The sequence below is a fragment of the Haliaeetus albicilla genome, chromosome 5 (genome assembly GCF_947461875.1).
Source record: "Haliaeetus albicilla chromosome 5, bHalAlb1.1, whole genome shotgun sequence".
NCBI classification, from domain to species: Eukaryota; Metazoa; Chordata; class Aves; order Accipitriformes; family Accipitridae; genus Haliaeetus; species Haliaeetus albicilla.
In genome coordinates, this window is record NC_091487.1 from 34,551,375 (window position 1) to 34,576,823 (window position 25,449).

The window sequence follows — 25,449 nt, forward strand, 5'->3', positions numbered from 1 at the left end:
TGTCCCTGGAGCTATCTGGTCTCGTTTCAGAACACCAAGTGTAATGGTAAAAAAAACATTACAGTAGAAATTAGCTTCTATAAGCTAACATTATTTTATCACATAGTAAGAAAACAAGACAAATTTACAGTGTTTTTAGTGTTTTACGTTCATTCAGGAAAAAAAACGGTTTGGTTGGATTTATTGATATATTAAAGTAACTCTTGTCTGCTTCTCAGCACTTCCCCTTGGTATCAGTTAATTTTTTAAAATATTTTAAAGGTGGTAGGTTGTTGTCAGATTTATATTATTTTATATTACTTTACATTACATTACATTATATTATATTGCTTCCTGTTCACAGAAACCACAAAAACTGTAACAGTAAATACGGTATTTTACCACTCTATATTATATCAACATTATTTTTAAGATTGTATTCTGTTTTTAGGAACAGCAACTTTCTTTTATTTACAGTAGGTAGGACAGTGGGCACATGCTTAATTCCAGCTGAATACATTAAATGGTTCTACAATGTGCATGTGCCGAAAGGCGTATGGAGTTTGAATGTCTTTATATACTTCAGTATTTGTGGATAACCAACATGATAAGGTTGGAACTTTCAGAGATACTGAAGTTGAGAACATTTCATATTTCAACAATTTAGATTGTCCACTAATCTATCCTGTGAAACAAGGTTAGTATGTGTACCAAGTCTCAAGCTAGACTTCTCTTACAGTGAATATTTACTAACTTTGGTTTAAATGTATATTATTTAGAAGATACTGAACAGTCTTATACTTTCCTCCTTAAAGCAACTAAAGTATTATCCTCCAAATTAAGCACTTTAGGTGCTCAGACACTTTCCGTAGAGGAAAAAAAAGTGCAGTCTGCAGCACATCTTGTCTGTTTTGTCCCAATATATCCAAGAGTAAGTGGGCTAAATATGAGCAAATACATTTTTTCCCTAGGTACATCAGAGGTTAAACAGCTAGGAGAAAGCTACTTAAGCTTAAGGATAGTAATAGCACACAAAAAACATCTCTACCCATTGATAAAATCAGACTAACAAATTAAGAGTTTTGGCCAGGAGAGTAATAAAGTTCCAAACTAGTTTTCCAAACTGGTTAGTGAAAGCAAAAAACTACTTTGCAATGAAATTCAGTCAGTGTGTGAAAAGCAAAGAGTGGCTGGTTTTTTGCCAGGCTATAACTGTATTATAAAAATACCCATTTTAACAGTGCTTTACATATTTTTTTATTCTTAAAAGTCAGTCATTCAGAAAATATGCAACTTTCTCTTTACTTAGCTCAATGTCTTGCTAAATTCAGCTTATCCTGTAATAAAAGTTGTGTTACAATATTCATGTTGATTTTGCACATATGGAATCAGCTTCTACACTGAAAATAAGTTGTACGATCTGTCTGGTTTACAAAACAAATAAAAATGAAAAATACCCCCAAACAAATAATTTGCATTCCTTTTATGCATTGTATTGAAGTCCTGATGAAACTAATTCTAAAAAGAAAGCGTTTACCCTCATGGAATTCAGGTAAATCCCATGAAACTGTAATGAAAAGCAGTCACACTTTGCTCTGAGAAGGGCAGATTATTTGTATTTATCCTATACTTTTCCTTAATCAATTTAATAAATTTATACTTCATATTTCTGCGGGCGCGGAGAAACAAAACTTATTCCTTTAACACAGATTGTCCAGAGGCAAAATTTATGGATTAGAAAGCAGGGATGGTGCACAGAGTTGGTTGTAAAGTTACTCAAGTCTCACTACATTTGCCTTGTCATGAGGAAAAACAAAATCTAGCCAAGATTAATTTAGCACAGGGCATCCTATCATGAGCATACTCTCTCTCACCTATATATACATATATATTCATGTATATGTAAACATCTGTATAACTATGCCCCTTTTTTATGTTACTACAGCAATACATAAATCATCAGGTTAGCTCTATCTCTGAGCTTATTCCCCAGGAATCCTTTCACATATAATTTATAAACAACTTTAAGTTAAAAGACAAGAGAGTGAAGTGCAAAATAAATATTGGGTTAAAGTTGTCTGGCTGAAAATGTTTCATTTGTTATGAAACTTGCCTCCAGTTTTGGGGGGCGGAGGGGGGTGCCTATTCTCTACTTTTTAGGTTTCGCTTGTTTTAATATATAGATCAGCCTTGGATTTCTGGAGGTCTAAAAGTGGATAGCATTGTTCATGGAAAACAAAGTACTACTAATAATTTTTTGGTGTCTTTTAACATTTCCTGTCAGCTGAGCCATTAAAGCTCAGCCGTTAAAGTAGACCTCTCAGAAGATATATGCATGCCTGAGTGTTATTAACAAAGATAAGCAAGTACTAAAAATCTGAAAAGCTTCATCAGATTGCAGTGGAGATAAATACATTTATGCCAAAACATTCCTTTTGGTTATCAGATATCAAAATGACCTATTTATTTGATTTCTTATAGTATTCTTTCCTTTATTTAAAAATAATAATTGTCACTCCAGAAAATTTGTTTAGGAATTTTTTGTTAGCTGCTGGGGGTGGTTTTGGACAGAGAAGAAAGGTTTCATAAGTTTCAATATTCCAGCTACAAAAGTCAAAGTGAAATGTCTGCTTCAGTTCAGCTGAGAATATATCAATTGCTTGGGTGAACTCAAAATGTTTTCTTTCATGTAATTTTTAATAAAGCAACAACTTCAGTCCTGCAATGCACTGTATTTAATGTGGATTGCTGTTGTGGCTCTGGAGGATCATATCTTCTGCTACTTTTTTTTTATAGTACATCATTAGTTGAGGGAGTCTAGCCACATTCCAACACGTTAAAAGAAGGGGGGGGGACGGACGGACGACACATTTAATGCTGAAATATCCTTCAGCAAACTAAAATGAAAAATTTCTTCTTCAAAAATTTCAAGTGTTTCATTTGATCAAAAATGACTAAATTTTAATGTTGCTAAATCAAAACATAGTTGAGTTCCTGTGTTGTGGTAACCTCTGCCTTAAAACTCTTCATTTTTAGTCTGATGTCAAATTGAATGTTAAGGGTTGAGTTTCCAGATTTTGCTCAGCCAAATAGTGGTACAGTGCATTGTGCACTGCTTCTCTGGTGTCCGTACAGTTGGGAATAACAACTGCAAAAAGTAACTTCCTGGGACCAAGCTGAATTCTGAGAGCATTCTAGTTACAGCAGGGTTTTATTAGAAGAAGTGCTGTTTACTAGAGATCCACCTGAGATCACCAAGTCACTGGTAACAGTAACTGTGAAGAGGCATCTAATGTCTATCCCTGACTTCTTAGTAAGAAAGACCAATAATCCTTAGATGTGACTAGGAACTGGTAATGGCAATTTTTAAAAATTCTGAAAGCAGCTTTTTTCTTTATTTTATTGAATTTCTGGGAGTGCAGTACAAAGAAGCATTCATGTCCTACTGTTACATCCACTACCGACAAGTCATGCATCACAAATATAATTCATGATTATGAATTATGTAGAATTCATGATTATTTAGTCATTCTATATCATTGTGTTTGCATCTTATCCTGTTTCTTGTATTGATGTCAAATTGTGATATAAAAGACAAATGGAGTTGCTGATCAATGACTAAAATACATGCTGATATAATCAAAATGGCATAAGAACTGAGGATCCATTAAGTACGGATCGTAATGTATGCCAAAAATTAAAATACACAACTGTGAGATGTTTTAGTGTCATGAGAGATTTCAGTGCATCTGTTTACCTTCCATTCATGTAACGGAATCATGAATGAGATGGAATGCTTCAAAACAGGGGAAAAAATCAGAATTAGTAAACAAGATTATATATCAAGAAAAGAGTAATTTTCTTCATTAATGTTTTTTCTTCATTTTAAACTATTGCAAAAATTTCCTTGTCATCATGCTGACCACCTTGCTTTTTCATATTACATCCTGTGAACTATCAGTTGACTATCTTTGTCTTAATGGGCAGAGCATTATTTATGAGATACATTTTCTTCAATTGTATTTGGAAGGTCCCTATCATACAGTCCAATGGCTGCAACTCTTGATTGAATGGTCAATATTTCTTTATTTGTGTTTTAGTGAGGTAATCAAAACCATTTTGCCCCCCACGTTTTGAAAAAAGACCACATATATAAACAGTTTTACGTAATATATGTGTGTGTATGCACAACGTCCTTAACATTAGGCACTGGTTTTTTAAGATACTGTTTATTGTAATGGTTTTATATTAAACCTACAAAGACAGAGAATTCAGAATTATTGGCCTATCCTTAATACATTCAGTGAATTATTATATCTACGCACAAAGTGGTAAGTAAAGATTTTTAGTCCGATCTCTGAATTTCCTTGTAGCTGTGGGTTTGTCAGACCTTTAACAATACACTAAAGCAGGGGGCTAGGGGGCTGTGGTTTAATATGGATTAATGCACATGGCAGGGCTTTTACATTAATGCTATTTCTTTCAATGCATTATAGTGAAATTGTATTTTAAAACCAGGCAAACTATTGATGCTTTTATTGAATGGAATAATTTATTATAGAAATATTTTAGTCTGTTGACGTTTCATCATCAAATAACAGTAAACATAATACACATTTCCCATAAGACCGTTCTTGAGAGCCAAATATTTACCCTTCACTTATTCTAAAGGTAGCACTGTAATAATTAGTCTTTGGGCAAGACAAAAAAATATGTTTAAAGATGACCTTGTTAACATAGACTAATATGTCAGAAATATCCCAAACCAAGTTTGCTCACTACTTCCAATTACTATTTTAAAAACTGGCATTTAATTTTACAATTCATGGATTGTTTTTCTTTTTAGTCATTGAAAAAGCTAAATTATAAAGCTTACCTTTCTGGCAATCTCTTAAATTTTTTTATTAGAATCTAATGCATCTAGAATGATGAAAATATGTAAAAGTTAAAGTTATATATTCCATTTAACTGTAAGTTAGTCCAACACGATAATTACTGAATTTTTCAGAATCATGTGGAAACACTGGAATTTAGAAAAGGTAAATGATTTTCAAAGGTATTTTAATGTTAAAAATAAACTATTTATTGCAAATTAAGATCTTCACATATAAACTCAGCTACCTGATAGTACACTAAAATTTTTGAATTTTTTTCTCTTGTTTTATGGAAAAATCTTGAGAATAGATAATATTTCACTTAGCCCTACATACAAAGTCAGAAAAGGTGGTTGCTTGCTCCTCATATAACTTATTTTAGACCATTTATATTTCTGAAATTGGGTGAACATTTAGGTGTCATCATTTAGTATCTGTTTATTTATCATCAGCCTTCATTGCAAGTTTGCTGGCAAGTGCCAGTTAATGCTGAATGAATGCTATGGCTTAACTGTCTGCTTTTCTAACATAATGCTTTTTGGATTTTTATTTTAATTGTTGTCCAGATGTTTCACACCACACTTCTGCTTCACATATCTTTCTACATTATTGTCTTCACAAAGACTAATCCACTGTGACAATATATTCTGTAAACTTTTTTTCATCTCTCATGCCTCTTACTTTTTGTTTAAGTATCCCAAAAACATGTCTTATGAAAAGGATTCTTGCTAGAAGCAGTATATGGAAGTAGATAGAGGTGGTTCTTTCTTTACACTTTGAATCTAATTTCTGACACTTTATGGCTGATCCTTACAGTAAATATTTTCCTTCTGTAAGTGACTGGACAGGGAAGACAAAGGAGTTGAGTGTACATTCTTTTTTTTCTGGAGTAGTAGCCCACTTTTTACTCACTCAGTTGGTAGGTGACTGTACAGAAAATTACCACTCTGTGTGTCTCTGTAATTCAGTTTTAGACATGCTGAAGCATAAATTCACTAGCTATACAAACACAAAGTTAAGAACTGTAATAAAGTGTGTGCATAAAATGGTGGTTTTGCTGTCACATTTGATTCAGTTGCTATTGCTTTGTTCACTTTTACTGTTAAGTTAAGCTCTACCTGTAAGCAAAAATGTTCAGCCTTATTCAGCCATTTTTACTGCAGGCAAGTTTGTTGGAGGTGGCAGGCGTTGCGTTATACTCCATGAGTAGGCAGCCCACCTGTCCCACTTGTCTCTGCCAGGAAGTTGCTTTACAGGTAAAAATTCTCTGCTGAGAATTTTATGCCTTTAGATTTGCTCTGTGCTTTATGAACTGCAGTATCCACACTGAGTCCACTTCTCCACATGGGTCAGGGGCGAGGAGACAGTCACTTGGTCCCAGGAACTTTTTATGAGCTATGTATACTACAACCAGAACCTTAAGAGGAATCCAGAAATTAATTTAAAAAAAAAAAAAAGGAAGGTGTGACTGGCATGCTATTGCTTACAGATAATAAAATACTTTTTCCTTGAAAACTAGGACAGGGAACTAGTGACAAGCTATTACTCAGATTTCCAAGGTTTGGTGGTTGTTTACATTCCTTTCAACATATCTTTGATTGTTCACTTTGCTATAGGCTTGAGGATTAGGCAAGAGTAACTTGGATAACACTGAACCAGAAGAGCTTGGGGTTGTGTGTATGCATTGTAAAAACAAAAAGAGAGACTAGAAAAGTTGTATGAACTTCTTTGATTAGAAAAGTTTGCTTGTCTTTATGTATTTATCTTCCAAGCCTAGAGAACATTTGTGATTTGAAGATGTTACCTTTAATAAAAATCGGACAGTCCATTATTATTTATGAAAACTAAATTATTAAGCTATGTCTGTGGGCAATAAACAATGGTTCAGATTCATATTGCTCATTCGAAAAGGAGATTCCTTTTAATCTTACCTTTTTTAAAACTCTCTATCTTCCTGCATTCTGAATAACTTTCTGGTATCTCTTTTTATAAATATACATCGTCTTAAACAGGCATTTGTCTTTGTTCCTCAGGTAGGGAAGAAACATTTGGGTCTGTGTTTCATTTTGTTAGCAGTGGCGATATAATTTCAAATTGCTTGAGAGAGTATTTTTTTATTATTAGTTTCCTGTACTGCATTTAGGAATGTGTCAGATTTTGTCACTGTGTCTAGTCCCCAGCTATCATAACCACCGTGTCTTATAACCTGTGTGTTAAACTTACCAAGTGGGATTTTAAAATCATTTAAAGTGTTTTGGTCCCACTGCCCTCACTGGAAGTTTTTTCTAGAGCCAGAGCATTGGTCTCGCAGATGTGTTGGTGGAGGACAATTACACCTCTTCTCAGCCTTTGCTCTCCGAGGCTGGAAAGGCCAAACTCATCTAGTCTTTCCCGTGAGCAACTGTTCATTTCCCTGGGCATTGCAGTAGCCTTACTCCATATCTGGCTATTACACGTCTTTCTTGAATGACCTGTCTACAGTTTCCAGATGAGGGCTAAGCAAGTCTTTAAGGGAATACAGTATTTCTAGATTTTTTCTGCAAATCTCTCTCCCAGCACTTTATAGGATTATTTTCCCCTTTCCTTAGCTGCGTTTGCATCCCTTTACTGAGCAACTGTTACATAGATTGATGCCGCCTTCTTCCTCTGGGAAAGCAAAGGGAAATATCATTTCTTTATTGCAGACTGTATATCTATGCGTAGGTTTGAAAACAACTGTAGCAATATTTTGGGCATGTTACGGTTAAATTGCTGATCGTGTATATGATATAGCAGAATAGTTATCTGCAGTAAAAAAGTAGGTTACTTGAACACTGGCTAAAAGTTCTTTGTTTTAGTTCCTGGATCTTTACTATTTAAGACAACAAACATTCTAAGATTGGTCATGGCTGCCAGACAGTGACATCAACAAGGCAAAAGTTTTCCTTTACTGTCACCACGTCTGCTCTTTTATTAGATTTTGTTTATTATGTATTTACACAGTAGCAATCCAAATATAATATCTGGTTTGGGTTTGTTTTGTTTTCTAAAAAGTGGAATACGGTTTGGGTTTCTCTAACATAAATACTAGAAAGTCTCCCAACTCCTGCAGTATATAAGCAAGGTATTCTGCAAATGTACAATTGTCTTTAAATGCCCATGGAAAAAGTTTACAAATCTATCAGGTTTACTCATCATTTTTTATAGTCATGGGACAGACTTTTGTGCAAAGTAAGCCAATGTAAAAGCACTCAGATTATTTTACCCACAACGATGACACTTTACTGCCTATATTACCTCACAGCATGTCAGAAGACATCATTACATGCTACTCAGTTATATTTCATTTATTCCAGAATCTCATCAAGTCACTTCAGTAGAAGTATATAAAAAAATTTAAAAATCACTCAGTACCACAAAGCTCTTTAAAGTCAGATTTCCATAAATTTCCACAGTAGAAATATTGGCAGTGTTAAGCAAATGAGAGCAAATAAGTACATTAAAGTGGAAACATTACTTAAGCAAATAGAAGCTGTTCTATACTGTTCTGTACCATTTCTATCGTTTTATATGTGGTCTGACTTGATTTTTTTTTTTAATTAAAGAATGGTTCAAAAGTGCCTGTAGGTAATCAAGAAATTATAAATTAATTTTTAATTCTTATTTTTGCTGGTTCAGCTGGAATTATAGCTCTCTTAATCTCCTGAATTTACCGTTTTTCTGCTGTTGCCATAGCGAAATCAGGTAGAGCAGGCAAAGCTGTACTCTTTCTTCTCTTTGAACTTAACTAAAAATAATGCTTAATCTATTGGTATAGCTTTAGAAATAGCTTTTAAAAATGTTAATGTGGATTTAGTAGTTGTGGAGAGGGAGAGAGATTCCAGTCTCTAAGTGGAAGTCCTGTTTACCCTCAGCAAAAATACAATACCTGTATGAGCAGTGCAGGTTTTCCCTTACCAGTTCATCCTAGTGCGTTAGGCCTAGGGAGGCTTGAGGAAAAAAATGTATATGCCTGCTTCCATTTATACATCTTGCTGCTGGATACCTCTGAGCAGGGAAGGAGTATGGGGCAGCTGGGGTTTTTGACTGGGTAGCTGGTTTTTGTAACCAGGACAGTACGTATCACACTATTTCAAGTCAGCTTGCATCTCAGTAGCCTGATGGAAATAACTTTGTCATTGGAGGAGTTCCACATGGCAAAGACTTGGTGCTGAAAAGCTCCGAATCCCATTGTCAATTTGTCTCATTCTTCAGGAAGATGCCAGACTTGCTGAGTCTATTTCTATTGGCATGTAGTAATATGTAATACCTAACTAAGGTGTACTACTCTGTTGTGCACAGGCCTACCTCTAAATCACTTCAGTTACTGAAAACTATGTGTAAAAGTTATCTCAAGTGTAGAAATATTGATTTGTAAAAAACATGATGCCTCAAAGGTGCAGTAAGAGATTTTCAGGTCTTTGGCAAAAGTCAGGCGTTGGCATAGAGAGATCCTAGAAGTAGAAGGAAATAGTTCAAATTGCCTAAATGTTGACTGACTGTTTAATTCAATGAGGTGCAGTTGTTCTTGCTTATTTATTGACTCTACTTTTCTCTTTCATTTTTCTTTTGAGTTTGGTCCTTTTTTTTTTCTTTCCAATTAACAATGGTCTAGCTTGACCAGACAGGGAGACCCCCTTCTTTTACAAGAGTGCTATAAACTAAGGGGACTGACAGGAAAAATATCTTAAGTATCTTTTATTGTCTATATTGGGCTTCCATTACGCAGTTCAAGTTGAAGGTGTCATTCCCATCTTCAACATATTCAGTGATCTGTGCTCAGGTTGGAGCAGATGGAAACCTTATGTTAGCACCTCTCCTTAAGCTGCATTATGGCTGTTCATGACAAGTGGATTTCTGTGAGAGACAGCTTTCTCAAGAGATTCTTGTAGGAGTACAGCAACCATGGAATTCAGGAACCATTTTTAACCTCTGTCCTTCATTACGTTTTGAACGTATGGCATGCTTTGGCATTGCAATCACAAATACAGAGAGAACATCAGAAAATAAGCACTTTAAATAAGAAACCAAAAAACCCCTTACAATTTTTGGCTGACAAGGGAGAGGGAAAGACAGCTGGTCACGACAGATACTAATCTTATCACTTAATGTACTTACTCTGAGCTTTTAGGCAATGTAAGAACAAAAAAACAAGGTAGCTGTGCTCAAGTGGAAGTTAGCCAAGTCTCAGAAAGGTTGGTAAAACTGGTTGGTGTTTGGCTGTTCGTGATGTTCCAAGCTGCTTACTTGAGCTTAATTTATCTTTGGAGGGAAAAGCTGTATTTCTTTATTTTTCTTCTTGTTGTTGCTTTTCTTTTCTATTAGTTTTGCTTTTTTCTTAAAGGGAGCAGGAATTGAACAGGACTAGCAGCTCAGTAACTCATATTTTTTCTGTTTTGTTTAAAACGAGACTGCTAGTGCTGTCTTTGATGCCCTTAGAAGACCGCCAGCCAACAATGACCCTTAATAAAATACACTGCATATAAAACAAAAAGGATTAACAGAAACAGTTAAGGTGAAAAGATTATTCAGTACTAGAAGTTTTTTATGTTTAATGGATTTTTTCTTCTTCTGTTCATTTATTAAAATGTTAAAAATACTTAACAGTGATGATTACCAGACACCAAACCAGCAATAACTGAGAAAAATCTTTGTGTTGCACATAATGTTAATATTGCAACATTTTGCATGGATTTTATTCAAATCTTCCCTGCTGATGACATTAGACTCCCATTTTCAATACAGCAGTTTTTACAGTGTCTTCCAATTGAATAGTACAGGTGCATATGTTATACTGACCTTTGGAAAAAAACCCTATAGTCACTCTCAGTTTGTTTTAAATTTGTCTAAACGGATTTTGCTATATTTAACACAGAGGCCTTGTGGCTATTGGGATAATAACCTTCATACCATCTTTGGGAACAGCTAACATACAAATGCCATATACAGAGTAAGTGACTTGACAGAAGATCGATCTAGCAATTGCATGGCAAAGATTGAAAAAAACCCAAACCACTGGAATACAGAGTTGAACTTGTCTTCCACTATTTTTAACATATAATTATATGAGGGGAAAATATTCGTACTAATGCGATTTTATCGTGTTGCAGACTTCTGGCTTGATTCTCATCAGACATGGATTGTAATATGTCACTGGCTATCTCGGCTAATCTGCTGTTGCTTTTAAACCTTCACAAGCAATAGCATTTTCCTCTGATTCTTCCTCTCCCTCCTTCTAGGCTCACTTACATGGCAATGTACATTTGTGTACAAATTCTTTTGACATTCTTTTGAACAGAATTCCGTACCTTAACGGTGAGCCCAGAAAGGTTCAGTGCATAGTAAACAAAGAAAGTTGAAATTCTAGTGTTGGTATATACTAAGAAAGAACAAATAACTTGTAAATAAATCTAAATAGCATTATGAATTTTTCAGAAGGTGCATGCAGTAGAGCTGTGTTTGGCTGATAGACACAAATAAAGAGTGCATGCGAGTGTGTGTGTGTGTGTGTGTGTATAAAGTGAAGGAGACAGAAAGCGAAAAGGTGTTCCTTGTGGAAAAGGAAGGTAGATTTCTTTGCACATCCCCAGTTATGCACTTACTTTATCTAATAATGAATGTAATAATTCTACAGATTGCCTTGGTAGTCTCCTAAAGTCTCTAGAACGGTCTCCACCTAAAACCGTGTGAAATGTTCTTGTAGTCTTCCGAGAGACTGGATATTTTGCAGGTGATACAAGTTGCTACTTAAGACATACATCTCAGGATGCACTCTTTTTCTGAATAACAGCTAAAAATTAAGTTATTCTCAAATACAAAGTGGGGCAGGGCCAACTTGAATTGTGCAGATACTGGGTATATGTATCAACTGGGAGACAAGCTGAAGGGCCTCAGGCATTAGACCTAAGTGATAGATTCATAGTGAAAAGAGTGAATGCCAGGTAAAAATACAGTTTGCCAATGGATTCCAAAGGCAGTAACAACATTCCAGGTTGGAGGAGGTGTTTGCTTTCCTTCTAGGTGAGCATCAGGAGCCACAGCAGTGGGCAGCAGACATAGTACTTTCTTTTTCATCTGTTCCCTGCTTAATATGGATAGGTGACTTACTTACACTTTGAGAGACAGTAAATTTAAGTACAGCATCGCACATAAAATATTTCTGCCTGTCAATTATGCACAATAGTGTGTTTGGCAGTTAACTGCTAAGCAACATTGTGTGAAGATACTCAGTGTGATTTACTATCCAGTCTTGGACTAATGCTCTGATCTGGGAAGTTGGAAGCCCAAACGAGCTCTCCTCCATTTGTTAATTCATCTGTTACATTGTTTGTTTTATTGTATATTTGTGTATAAGGGTTCGGAGATACAGAATTGTCTAATAATTCATTCAAAATGTCTTGAGGTAGCTTTAATGCTGGCTCCAAGATTTATACTCAGCAAATGCTAAACACACAGGTATATAGTGCATTTATTTATCAACATTTTTGCTATCAATATTTGCTGAACAACTTTTCCAATTAGTTTGGTTTTATTTTACAATAATTATTAAACAAAAATAATTGCTGTGGGAGCAGTCCTGCCTCCTCTGTTAAATGCACTTTTGGCATATCCTATCACTCTGGCGAGCACTGTCACCAGATAAACAGCTGCACAGAAAGAAAGGATTGCTGCAAACTATGAGGCACTCACAGATTATTCAGATATCATCTTGCACTGGCCTTAGGATGGCCTGTTACTTCCAGCTCTAAAAATAAACAACTATTAATCACCTAATGGCAACATGAGTTGACCAGCACTTATGGCCACCTGGACCTCAATCTAACTGTACTCAAAAGCTTTTCTCAAGTTTTCTGTCACCCGGGATAAGAGGTAGTTTGCAGCCAAGCATTCCTTCGGGAGGACTGCTGTGAGTTTAACAAAACGTTTGAAGTAACCTCAGTAACTCCTCTCAACACTGATCCGCAGCTTCAAATGTGCAGAATCAAACAATAGCGGCCGTGCTTCGACAGTCTCTGGAGAGTGAACTGATGGCATAAGGTTTCTCAGGGAAACTGAGTAACAAGCAAGTACCTCAGGAAGCACCGCTCTTTGTCTGGGGTTAATCAGAAAGTGTTGCTTCCCGCAACAACATATATGGAATAATTCTGTAATGCAAACAACCACCTTTTCTCCCCGCCTTTTCAAAGGAGAGCAACATTCTTGCAGTGTCTTAACTGGTAAATACAAGTAACAACTTAACTAGAAGTAGCATAGCTTTAGTAAACTAGTCGTCAAATTGCATGTTGCAGGATGGAGGGGTGTTGCTGCTTTGAACAGGAGCACATTAATGCACTTGTAGATGTACAGTAAAACAATGTGCTAGCCCTGAGTTATAAAAGACAAATATGTAGATGAAACAGCTGATACAGAATATTAGACTGTCTCCATCAGAAGGGAATTTATGAAACTTCTGAAACAGAAGACGTAGAAAGCTTTCTTATATTGTGCCTTTCAGATTGAGATCTTTTGTTTGAGCTTCTCTTCCTTAGTTATGCCCATCATCCAGGGTGCCTGAAGTCACTTTGCCATGTATTGAGATGGTTAAGAGATGTAAGATCCTTATATTTCAGGGAAACTTGGACCTATCTCCAAATTATTAAGTAAGGTACCTAGAACACTGCCTATTACCTCTTTTAGGTAGATACTGGAACTAAATGCCCAGACAGCTAAAATGCATTGTTTTCCAAAATGCATATCCAAGTGGTCTCCACTAAAGCCAGAGACAATTTTGGCCATAATTTCCATGAAACAGCCCAGCAGTATGAGGATTAGCAATTTCTTTTCTAGAATGTTGATGTGGGTAACATGTTAATTTTTGGTACATCAGCCCAATCCTGCAGTGCAGGCATAAGGGGCATGTTATAGTCTCTCTTTACAGCACAGAACCTTACAGTCTGATGTGCAAAGCATCTACCTGATTTTGAAGGTGCCGAGACTGGGAAAAAAAAAAGGTACACCTGAAGTATACACAGCCACTTTGAGATAAGCATCTGGAATACTATTAATAAACAACAAAATAACATGTTTCAACAGAAGTTAGGACATGAACCAACAAAACTTGAGAAATTCAAAGTTCATTCAAGGCTCTCCCGTCTTAACGACAAGCTGCCTTGAGCCAGTATGCGTTTTCTTTCTCACTCACTGTATCAGTCTTCACTTAGAAAGCCTTGATCCTTGTAAATCAGTGTAACCTTAATGTTATTTAATCATAGCTTTTAAAAGTTAATTTCCATGAGAACTAAATTTTTAAAAAACCCTAACTTGTCATTGAGGATTATAAAAATCCTTTATTTGCCTGGAGAACAGTACTCAGATCTGAATGAATAAATGTAAGTGAATAATGTGTTTCGACAGTTTGTTTATTAAAAATGTATTATGCAGCTAAAAGTTACATTGTATTTATAATATTTTAATGACAGTGACTTGCACAGTTTTTGGTGCATTCTATTAATATGCATTTTAAATATGTGCTATGCAAAATTCTAAAATATTTTAAACGGTCTCTTATATCCACATAAATATCACTTGATTTGTTTTTATTTCTCCAAATGCCAAAAGCAATTAAATCATATTATAAGCCTGATGGAATGCTGCTATTTGATTGATGCCTTAATAGTCTCATTGCAGAGATAAAAAGACAGCTAGTATAAAAAAAAAACACCTTGTTAAGATTTAATCATATCCAAGAGAGGTGTGACTATAGAGTCAGATACTAGTTTCCATCCACTTTTTTTTCACCTGACAACTCCAACTTCCATATCAACTGCATATAACATCAATACCTGGCATTCATGGGAATGCCTGCCTTTCTCAGCCCAAAAGAAATTCCCACTTTTGAGTCAAAACCTCCTTGGAAATGGGTGTCTCATAGAATATTAATAGACTTTAATTTTTTTCCTTGTCTCAGTAAAAATAAGACTTCCCTCAACTACTGTGGTAACATCAAAGCTTAAAGCAGATTAGGTTTTACTTGGTTAATTTTACCTTAAGCAGCATAAACTGGATGCCTGGATCCTTCAGACATAATATGCTGCTGAATTCTGTGTGTGAGGCTTGATATAGTGCTTGCCAGTGCCATGGACAAGTTTCCTATTATCTTTAAAAGTACGTGATCAGAACTTATTAAACATTTTCTTGAGCCACATTTACAAGCAAATATATTTTTGTGCAGTTGCTGCTGCAGGAAGACAGTATTAAGTAGCTTAAGGGAGTTGGGCACAAAAATATTGTAGCCTTCTGAGTTACAGGTTAAGGATCAGATTTTTAAAGCAAAAAATACCATTTCGTTACTTGATTTTACTAAGTATTGGAATTATTTTTCTTTCTTTCGACCAGATTTTGTGAAGTCAAAGACATAAGGTGCTGTGTAATGCCTTGAAGGCATCTTTTATTTAAATCAGTGTGTGTGTCACTGGATCACAAAAGTGCGTGGAGGATTTAAAAAGTGACGGGGATAATAAAACTCCACAGTTACCGTTAAATTGCATTCAGAGTTTTTAAAATGCACTTTCTTTATGCACAAGTACCTTTATTTGATTTAAAAACTCTATATAAATGAACAGTAGCAGAAATACCTTGTTACAAACTATTCTGAACTAGGCTTGTGGTAGCTGTTTAAATGGAAAATTTCTTGCTAATCAAAGTCAGTTTCTGAGCAGTGGCTATTAAATGTTTGCCAAGATATATAACGCTGTGTCATCAGCAGTAGTAAACTGGTCTAGACGTAAGGAAGTTGGCTGACTGATGCCAGTTGACCTTACTCAAAAATGTGGTCTGCAGTTGTTGCCTACTAGCCTAGCTCTGCCAATATCTAAATTCCCTCCACTGACACAAATGAGACTTCTACAAGTACACTAAAATAAAGTTGTGAGTCCTTAAACTGTAAACTTCTTAGATATTATAAGGGGGGTTAATTCTTTTATCTTCAGGGTTTATTAGTACTGCAAGTAAAACCAGTTTACTCACAACTGTGATTCTCAAGAACCATGTTAAATTGACTTAGAATGTAATAATTTACTTGTGAATTTTTGTAATTCCCTTTTCCCAGGAAATAAGTAGTGATGTGCAAGCGGTAATGCTCTAATTTGTTTGATATTTAAAAAGAAAAACAAGGAAACAAAGCCAGCTTTTTAGCTGGCGTTGTTGATGATTTGACATTAAAAAGCGAGGGACCAGAATGCAGTCCTTCAAAGACACATTCCAGTGTGACCTTCATAATTAAAATCACCAACCAGGTAGACTGTTACTCTTTCGTACAACATGAATACTCATCTGAATCTGTTTGATAAAATATTTGCTTAAATACATGCATAGTAGAAATAATAATTCATATGCCAGCATTTCATTATGAGAGTCTCTTGGAATTAAAATTATTTACATTATGCTGAGATGCGTACAACCCATCTATAACAAACAGACTAAGAATAAATAAAGTGAACATTTATTTAAAAACAATTGCAAGATGTTTTACATTTCTGCTCAGTATCGAGCAGTGTGTTGAAAATACATTTTTCATAAAACCACATGCAAGGCTTTTTGATGGTGAAAAAATCCACTCACAGCAGCCACACGTCTAGGCAAATTCTTAGAAGCTACTATGGACCCCACACAGACATTCCAGAAGAAAAGACATTACTAGAAAGTAGTTTCTCTTGAAGTGAATTAGAATATGTGTGAGCCTACTAGGACACTTTGATAAATAAATAAAAGTCTTTTTTCTTTTCTAACACGAAACTGGTTCAACTGGAGGGCAAGTTAAACCTAGATTCACATTTTACCTAGTTTTTTCTTTCCCTTTTTTTTCTTTAATGATCCCTTGGCTTATACAAAGATGTGGGGGTTTGTTTGGTTTTTCTAAGAAGAAGAACCATTTGGCTTTGGGTTACCTGAATTTTACCCTCCTGGCTTTTCAGCGTATCTCTGTGAAACTCCTTTTCAAGAGCAAAGCCCTGTGTCCCAGGCTTATCAATGTACAAATCTATACTCCTTTAACTATGGGCTTCCTTCAAAATTGGTGTCATTAAGCCAGTACAGAAGATCCTCTGAATGCTCTTCAATTAGTGCAAAGCTGACTTTTTTAGAGTAGTATGATCAGACATAAGTTTTATCTGAAGCACTGTTGAGCCTGTAACTATATTTAACTATACTCAACCTGTATTCTACTGTCATCTCCAGGGTCTATCTCAAATGTTTCAGTTGATTCTTTGAAAGATGCCGTCTGCTGCCCTTAGTAGGTAGTCTAAATCTAGTCTTCTATGTCAAGCCTAAGTTAGGCCTAAATTAATCCATGGTCTTCTGTAATCCTGCTCTCTTCTTGCCTTGCCATGGAGTCGTAAGCATGCCTACCTGCCTTTTGGCACTTCTGGCACTCTGACCCCGCACTAAAGTGCAGCTGGGTTGGCTTTGGCTGCCTTGTAGTCACAACTTCTCATGTCAAAACTAGACAATGAGTAAACCAGAATTTATGTAACGATAACTACATATTTATTGCTTGATTTTAAGTAACCTGGTGCAACCTCTGTGGACAATTTTCACTTGCCATGTTTATTATATTCTGAAGGAAGCTCACCTCTGTATTTCCTGTTTAGTCTAGTTTTACTGCATGGAATTAACCAAACCTTAGTTACTTGGACTTCTTTTCAGCTTTAATAAAAACCTCCATAAAAAGCAAAATTCTAAAAGTAATAGTGTCACTGGAATAGATAAAACTGCTGTTTGGTATAACTTCTGGCTACGTCCCTTCACACCTAAGCTTTTCAGGGTAAGAACAAAAGGCAGGGAGGAAAAACACAAGTTAAGCACATTTTTAGTGATTTATACAATTTTTCTGACTAAGAACAATATCCATAGGAGTCCATAGTTTGTTACATTCTAAGCTTGATTTTTGTTTTAAGCTTGAACTTTCTCCAGTGTGTCTTTCCTATGAAATGGGATAATTTGGCCTATCTTGTGTACCATACCTGTATAGTTTTAGAACCATTTGGCACTTTCAAAGTTTTTTTCTCCTCAGAGCTACTAGATAAGTCCCCTTTCCATAGCAATACTGAGTAAGCATTCTGTCATTTTAGTTTATTCTCCTGTGTAAACCAGGGTTAGTCACTAACTTGTTAAATGTTACAATTGATGCAGAAATAAATTTGTAGCCTTACTTAGTCATTCACAGCACTGAGTTTTGTTGTTCGTGGTGTCAAATCTGCACTTTGGAAGGAGTCAAATTAAAGATTAAAGAACCTAGTTCTTACTTCTAGGTTAGACTTCCCTACCTCATCCCCTTACACAAAAAGGTTAAGTGTCTTTTCAAATTAAGGCAGCAGTAATTAACCAGTGGCATTGTTTGTGATTTGCCAACTCAGGGCGTTAATGAGAGTGAAATTAGCACTTAGCAGCAGGAGTTCCTGATAGTCAGTGGCAAATGCTTAATGTGCCAACAAGTTAATTTTGGTCTTAAGTACTGCACTTAAGTGTTTTTAAACAAAAGTATGGTATGTTTTTTATGTGATCATACATACGGGATGTGTGATATAGAGCTATAATAGAAGGCATGACACAATATAGTGGAAAAAAGTACAATCTAGGCGGCACAGGGCAAATAGTTTTGCTATAACAACACAGTCGAAAACAGGTTGATGGATGTTTTCATGCTAAAGACGTACTTGCTCCTGCAATTAATGGTACGCAGATGTTCTTGTATATAAATTTTATCATCAAATTTGGCATTTCTGAACATAATTTTTTAAGTACAAAATATTCCTGAAAAATTGTGCTTTGCTAGAAAGACATAAATTAGCCTTTTAAGGCATCTCAAAGTATTAATTTTATTAAAAATTACAATTTCAAAAAAAATTAACAAATTACTTAAGCACAGTGCCCCATGCATTTTATGGTGGATAGGGGATTCAGACTGCCACACAGAGCAAAATGAGCCCTTCAAAACTTGGGCTGAGCAGCTGCTCATTAGCATCAAGATTTTACCTGGCACGTGCGCTCATAATGAGTAAGTACTTGTGGTCGTTTCATAGCTTCTGCCTTGCATAAAATAGCCCATTAGAAACGTATGGTCTGCTCTCTATCTTCTGGGGATTTTTGCTTTTAAAAGAACTTTGGTTAGTACCTAAGAACATCCCCACCCAATTATCTCGTTTCTGCGTTTGGTTGGTGTGGGAACAGATACGTAGTTTGTGAAATAACAAAAGTAGGCCCATCCTGCATTAGCAAATCACTGCCCCTCACTGGAGGCGGTGAGCATCAGTCCTTGGCTTCACTCGCTGTTTGCTCCTCACTATGGCTAAGCTAGCGGGCCTCCGTGGTACAGTGAGGTCGTGCACACCTTGGCCCCACATGAGCTTAAGCAAAGGAAAATGGAGAGACAGCAGAGGCTGAAGTTGTTGGCTAGCCAGAGAAAACTTAGGAATTGGGTGTAGGCAGCATCGTCCTTCTGTATGAGCCACTTCTTAGTCTCTGCTTTATTCAATGCTGAACATGTTTGACTACTTTACCTAGTATAGCTGCATTTGTCAGAGTTTTAACCTTTCCACTTTCAAATACCATCTTTCAGTTGCAAAAAGCACATTTGCCAGCATTGCCTCAGCTGTGCTGAGGGGTAATTTACTTTGCCACCAAACTGCGGCCACTTCTAGGTTGAAGAGTAGTAGCCATAAACCGAAATGTTGCAATGCTATGCAGCAGTTTTGGGCAAAAGACTACCGTATCTAATTGAAACTGCAGGAGGAAGCCACAGGGGTTTCTTCTTCCTTTGATGCCTGTTCCATTACATGAGCACATCAAATGAAGTTTTCCCTCCATTGTTGGAAAGAAACCACCCTAATGAAGCCGGTCTGGCACTACCCACGGTTTTGAGTGCTTGTGTTGTCTGCTAAGTGGACATTTAGGTTACTGTGCACCCCCCAACACATTTTTATTATAATTAAACATTAACAAAAATTGGCTACCATATTGGTTGAGTCCTGAGCACAGCTCTGCATATAAACCATTACATGACATTCTACTGAACTTTTTCTTGTACAGACGGTATCTAACAGCTCATCCTGCGCTGTTGTTTTTGGCAAGTTCACTACAGCATATAATAAATCAAGGAAAGAAAAAGCTTTTTGGCCTAATGTTGTACAGACTGCTGTAATGTTAGACTACAGAAAGCAGTTCTGTTTTTAGACATCCTTTTACTAACCCAACATTCATAATTTATGATTTCACTGTAAAATTCCTGCAACACTACACCAAAAGTAGTGCTGCCCTTTAATTAAGTGCTCTCAGTAGGAAAAACGTGAAACTGATGTGCAAAACATATCGCAGTACACAGTGATTGATAGTGATTACTTCTTTATGAACCCAGCCTGAAGGTCTGAACTTCCTGATGGGTAAAATAGTCCATGGGGCTACTTCCTGAGATTGCCTAGTGGGGATCAGTCAGAGTTAGCAATATCTGAGGAATTCCTGAGGCACATTTCAGAGACGTTACGGCAGAAACTTTCTATTTCTTTCTGAATTGTGCTTTACATTAATAATTACCTGAATAATAGCTCATTGTAGAGATTGTATTTTAAGGATTCATTGTTATCTTCATGGTATTATAATTTGCATAAACTGGGACTTGCGTAAACCCTTGTATTTTTAATGCCTGCGTGCCCAAATCTGAAGAAGCAGAGTGCATGGCAAGAGAGACTTCTGTATGTGTCCAAGTCACTAAATGTTATTTAATATTTAAGGCATGGGTCTTTTTTTACTGATACGTGCAGAGTATTCAAAGGAAAAAAAAAAAAACAAAACTCTGATGTGGATTGTTTGAGTCTCTGAATAGCATTTTTATACATGGAATCAGGTATTAATGACATATATCAATTCAACATTGATTAAAATTTGAAAATTAAGTAGAGGTCAAATACTCCTTCCAATTTAGCAGTAAAATTAACAGATTTACTTGTGCTGGAATCACAGAGGTGAGAAATTAAGGTTCACCTAACACAATCTCCTATGTTCATTTCCTTTTTGCTTAATAGATTTGGCCCTGGATTAGTCATCTACTGGTACGGATTTATTGAAGAGCTGGACTGCCATCGCGAACGTGGTATTCTGCTGAAAGACTGCTTTCCTACTGACATTGTGACTCTGCGACACAGCATGGCTCAACGCTGATGTTGGGAGGAAGAGGTAAATCCGGAAGCAATTTTACTTTCCTGCAGTATAAACTAATGGCAGCATCTGCCCTGAACTTCAGCTGAACTCCTGCTGCCCGCCCTTATGCTACTGCCTCTTTACACAAACATATCAAGAGTTTCTGTTTTGCTTCAGACCTCTGTTGTGATCAGCCAAAAAAGACAGACACAACCCACTCATTATCAGCATTTCTGTCTCTGTCAAACAGCTAGTTTCTAGATACTCATAATCTTTCTTCCTTCCGGATGGCTTCTTCTAGCATTCTAAACAAAGACAAAAATGCAGAGGCTGAAAGGTGCAACTTCCAGTTCTTATCCCTGTTACAGAGTCACCTTTAAAAACAAGTGGCTTTTTTATGGTTTCACTCACAAGTTTATTCAGTGCTAGGGATCTGACTGAAACACCTACACTGATGTGGAAAATTGGTAAAGGCTGTTATTCTCAGGCTTAAAACCATGGAATGCATAGCTCATAAAGCCCAAGTGGTAAGACAGGATCACGTAAGTTCTGGCTGTTACAGTAAATAGCCAGATTTCAAGAGAATAATTGGTATGTGTGTTTCATCACTCTCTGATTGCAAAAATCAACAATGGAATCCCAAGTTAACAATTAAAAAATAACCTAAGTTAGGGGATTTTTAGGGAGAGTGAAAGTGAAGAGCAAGGATTTATTTTATGTATACGAGCCTGTGAAGTTTGGGGTTCGTTTTGTGGGGTTTTTAATAAGGACTTTAATGACTCAAAAATAACTTGCGTTTTGTCTTTTCCTCCCCACCCCCCAGGGAATCTATACCTAGGAATTTTTCTCTTAACTTACTTTAAGGAAGGACCTGTCTTGACCCCTGTAGGTACTGTAACATGCAATTTTCTGGTGTACTGAAGTCCAGAAGAACAATGTGCAGGAGCTCTCTGTGTGGGTTACTTCTGAAGATTACCATCCTGGTGTTCAAGAATGGGAGTAAAAAAAAGATAAAACAGTGCTCCATACTGGATCAGTTCCGCAAGACAAATAAAGCACACAAACGGGCATGTTTCCTGCGTACTTATTTATTCTTGTAAGAGCATTGTTCTTCTCCTGTTGGAACCACCAAGATCAGAGGTACATTGAGGTGGGTGTTCACCCTGCTTGAGGCTTTGAGGAGTTCAGTCCCGAAATTCCATTTCCATCCTCATCGCCACTCAGAGGGGTAGTATTGGGCCTCAGGTTTGTGCTCTCACTTAAAGATTTCCTAATGATAGCAGCTTATTGGGCTTGACACTCTTTAATACTCTTTTCTTTGCTAACTGGCATTCAGGAAAGGACAAAATATTTTTAAAAGTCAGTAAGAGTTTTGCGTGTATGCTCACCGTGTTCAGTTTTTCAGAGAAGCAGTGGTACGGATTCTGTTGTACAATTAAAGGTGTGATAACAGCCTCCCTAAAGCACAAGTTGATAACCTCTTCCATAAGGAAGGGGTCTTTACAACATTACAGTGTATATTCATCATCTTTTTCCAGTTGAGGTGATACTTTGTGCGCCTGTATGATTTCAAAAATCACATGCAGACTTTTTACAGTCCTGCCTTAGGTTAAAAGCGTATTAATCCTATTCAGGTTTTATTCAGCTATAGTTTTCAGATGCATACATAGTATTTTTATTTTGAATTTTTAGCTCTCGCTTTAACACTTTTTGATAAGTTTCAGCCAGGAGTTTATCATTTTGACTAATCTTTAATTTTCAGGAAAAAATATCTGTAGCCTTCCTAGTACTCTGTCCCTTGCTGCAGAGATAAGCTAGTATAGCTCCACTACAGTGAGTTATTGTTGCATAGAGATTATTTTCCTGGGTTTGAATGTGTTATAGTGGAAAGATTTATTTTTAAAAAAATACTCAAACACCTGTAACTCATTTATGTTCAACTATTTAAGGCGTTGTACTTAGCTTATTTTACCTGACCAGCTTTAAGGATCTGCCCGTAAAGATACACAGAAGCAATCTGTGAAGTGTACCTGCCTGATGCTACACAGAAGCTGCGTTTAGGGTGTTGCTGCCCCTGGGACTTTTAACTGTGGTTTCAGTTAGTGGAATGTGTAAAATCAAGAAAAGAATGAAAAAGAAGAAATAACTGAACATTATCGTAGAAGGAAATTCAGAAGTAATGGTTGTCTGAGTGAAATGGGTTTTAAGGGCAAACTGAATTTGTTTTAGCTAGTGCATATGCTTTCTGTTGTATGAAATCATTTAAATCAGCTTTTACATGATGCACTAATGCTGCTTTTTCTTTTTGAATAAATTAAATTTATCTGCACAGATGTTGAAAATTCTGCTCAACCTCCATCAAAGCTTTGCTTTATTTGTTTTTACATTAAACAAATTTATGTGGGGACACACAGATAAATCAGGTTAGGCTTGTATTTGTTTATTTATTCCTCTACCTAATGCTGTGACATAACAGGTTGGAAAGCAGTACAGATGTCTTTAATCAAAGCTTTGACCTCATCTTTATATATTGCCTCCTTTAAGAATCTTTGTATCAGAATGAGGATGAAATAAGCCACAAAAGTGTACATACTGTACTAATTTCATTACATGCTACCAAACAATTTTGCCTCCCCATGAATTACACTGTGTCACTATTTTAAATGCTGAAAGCAGAACATTGAAAAAATTAAGACTACGTTGTTGTTCCTGCATGTATCTTGAAAAAAACCCTTGTTTGTATATTTTCTCTGTTTATCAGATGTAAAACATCAACTTTAGTATTAAAGAGGAGAGACAACTATTTGTTTGTGGGTTGTTTGTTGTTTTTGTTTTCTTAAACAACGCTGTAGCCAGTAGAACCTTAACATTAAAGCCAAATCCAGTTTTATGGAGTATTCTGTAGAGTGTGCTAATGAATTATGCCAAGCCAGAAAACAGAAGTGTGCATAAAACTGAATGATGTTCTCACTGGCATATATAGACTTGCCAAGCATCTGCTCTTACAAGCACTGTAATAAGGCCTGTTCTGAGCTTTAGGAATTGATGTAATTGTGTTGAACAGGGAAGTAAAACTTCCTTGTATAGGAGGAACAGCACAATGGTGGGTCACACTCTAGTATAAAAAGAAAACAGTTGTTTACCATTCCTGTATGCTGGGGATACATGATTAGTATGAGTTTAATAATCTTTCCCTAAAGCCAGCTCAGAGCAGAATAAAACCTCTGATCTAAAGCTGAAGAAACAGGACCAAATGTCTTACTGTGCTTACCTCATTACTATTTTATCACGTTAATAGTACTGATAGTTAGTGAATAATTTTCATCCTGTTTTGTTATATTCGCTCATTCAAAAAGTCATTCTTTGCTGGTATTTGCTTTTGGATTTCTCTACCATCTAGACTACTCAGAAGACTACTCTTGGCTCTTTCCATTTGCCTTTAAATCCTCCCCTTTTAATTTTCCATCTTTTTTAACCGTTTCACTTTTATTTATTTATTCAGCATCCTCCCATTTGCCCTTGTTTCCCCTTTGAAAAGTCTGTCCTATGTTTTCTACTGTCTGCTTCTGTTTCTGATACTACGTCTGAAGAGTGCTGTTCCGAGTTCTGTATGCGTTTGGGCCCACCCACCGTCTCAAGCAATTTTGTTCTTACTCTGATTTAAATAACAGCTTTAGGTACCAGGCGGAGTGTCCTCACATTTCCACACTGCTTTGTAACAGAGAAGCGTTGTGATCCCCTTCTTCATTCTCTTGGTTTGAAATACGGGTCATTTCTGCAGGCTGGGAATGTCCACAGAGCAAAGCACCGGTGCAGCATAGTCGCTCCTGTATTGAGGGTAGAGTTGTACAAAGGACTAAGTTAAGAGTGCATCTGTGCTGCTAGAAAATAGGCATAGCCAATATTAGGAATTTAGCTGTTACAGCAGTCTCTTTCATTAAGGAGACTTGCTTTCTGCAAGTTCATGCCTTGCTTGCACAGCACTTCTGCAGGGAGGTCTGTTGAAGTCAAAGGTTTAGCTTTCCTCCCGTGCCAAAATCTACATGGCTCAGAAGGGAAAAGATGGCTTGCTCCCCGTTCGCAAACCACAGTCGTTCTGGCAAGAGCTTGTACCTCCTACAGGTTGTTCTTATTTACCAGAGTTGATTACGACTCCTCAAGGGTCAACAAAAAGTACACAGAATTGAACTCAATTCTTCCTTTTACTTCAGCTGAAGTAGTCTGTTTAGAGAGCTTCTGAAGGGATCTTCTGCAGCTTGGCAGTGAATGCTGAGCGAGAATAACAGTTGTTAGCAACATGCATTATTTCAAGGATGAGATTATAAGTATGTTAAGACAAATACTGCTCAAGTATTAATTTAATATTATGGAATAAAATAGGAGGCTGCCCGCAAAAAAACCCCACAAAATT

The 25,449-nt window shown here is 36.4% G+C and overlaps 1 protein-coding gene across 5 annotated transcripts in view; it reads left to right on the top strand.

Annotated features, from left to right (window-relative positions):
- Positions 1-23,841, top strand: part of CDIN1 (CDAN1 interacting nuclease 1) — a 134,131-nt gene extending 110,290 nt beyond the window's left edge. For 4 of the 5 annotated variants that reach the window (XM_069784091.1, XM_069784092.1, XM_069784089.1 and 1 more), the window contains 2 exons: positions 20,924-21,074; positions 21,862-23,841. In XM_069784091.1, coding sequence (XP_069640192.1) covers positions 20,924-21,059 — 136 coding nt within the window. In that variant the 3' untranslated portion in view covers positions 21,060-21,074; positions 21,862-23,841. The remainder of the gene's footprint in view (positions 1-20,923; positions 21,075-21,861) is intronic. The other variant, XM_069784090.1, reaches the window with a different exon arrangement.
- Positions 23,842-25,449: the final 1,608 nt, after the last annotated feature.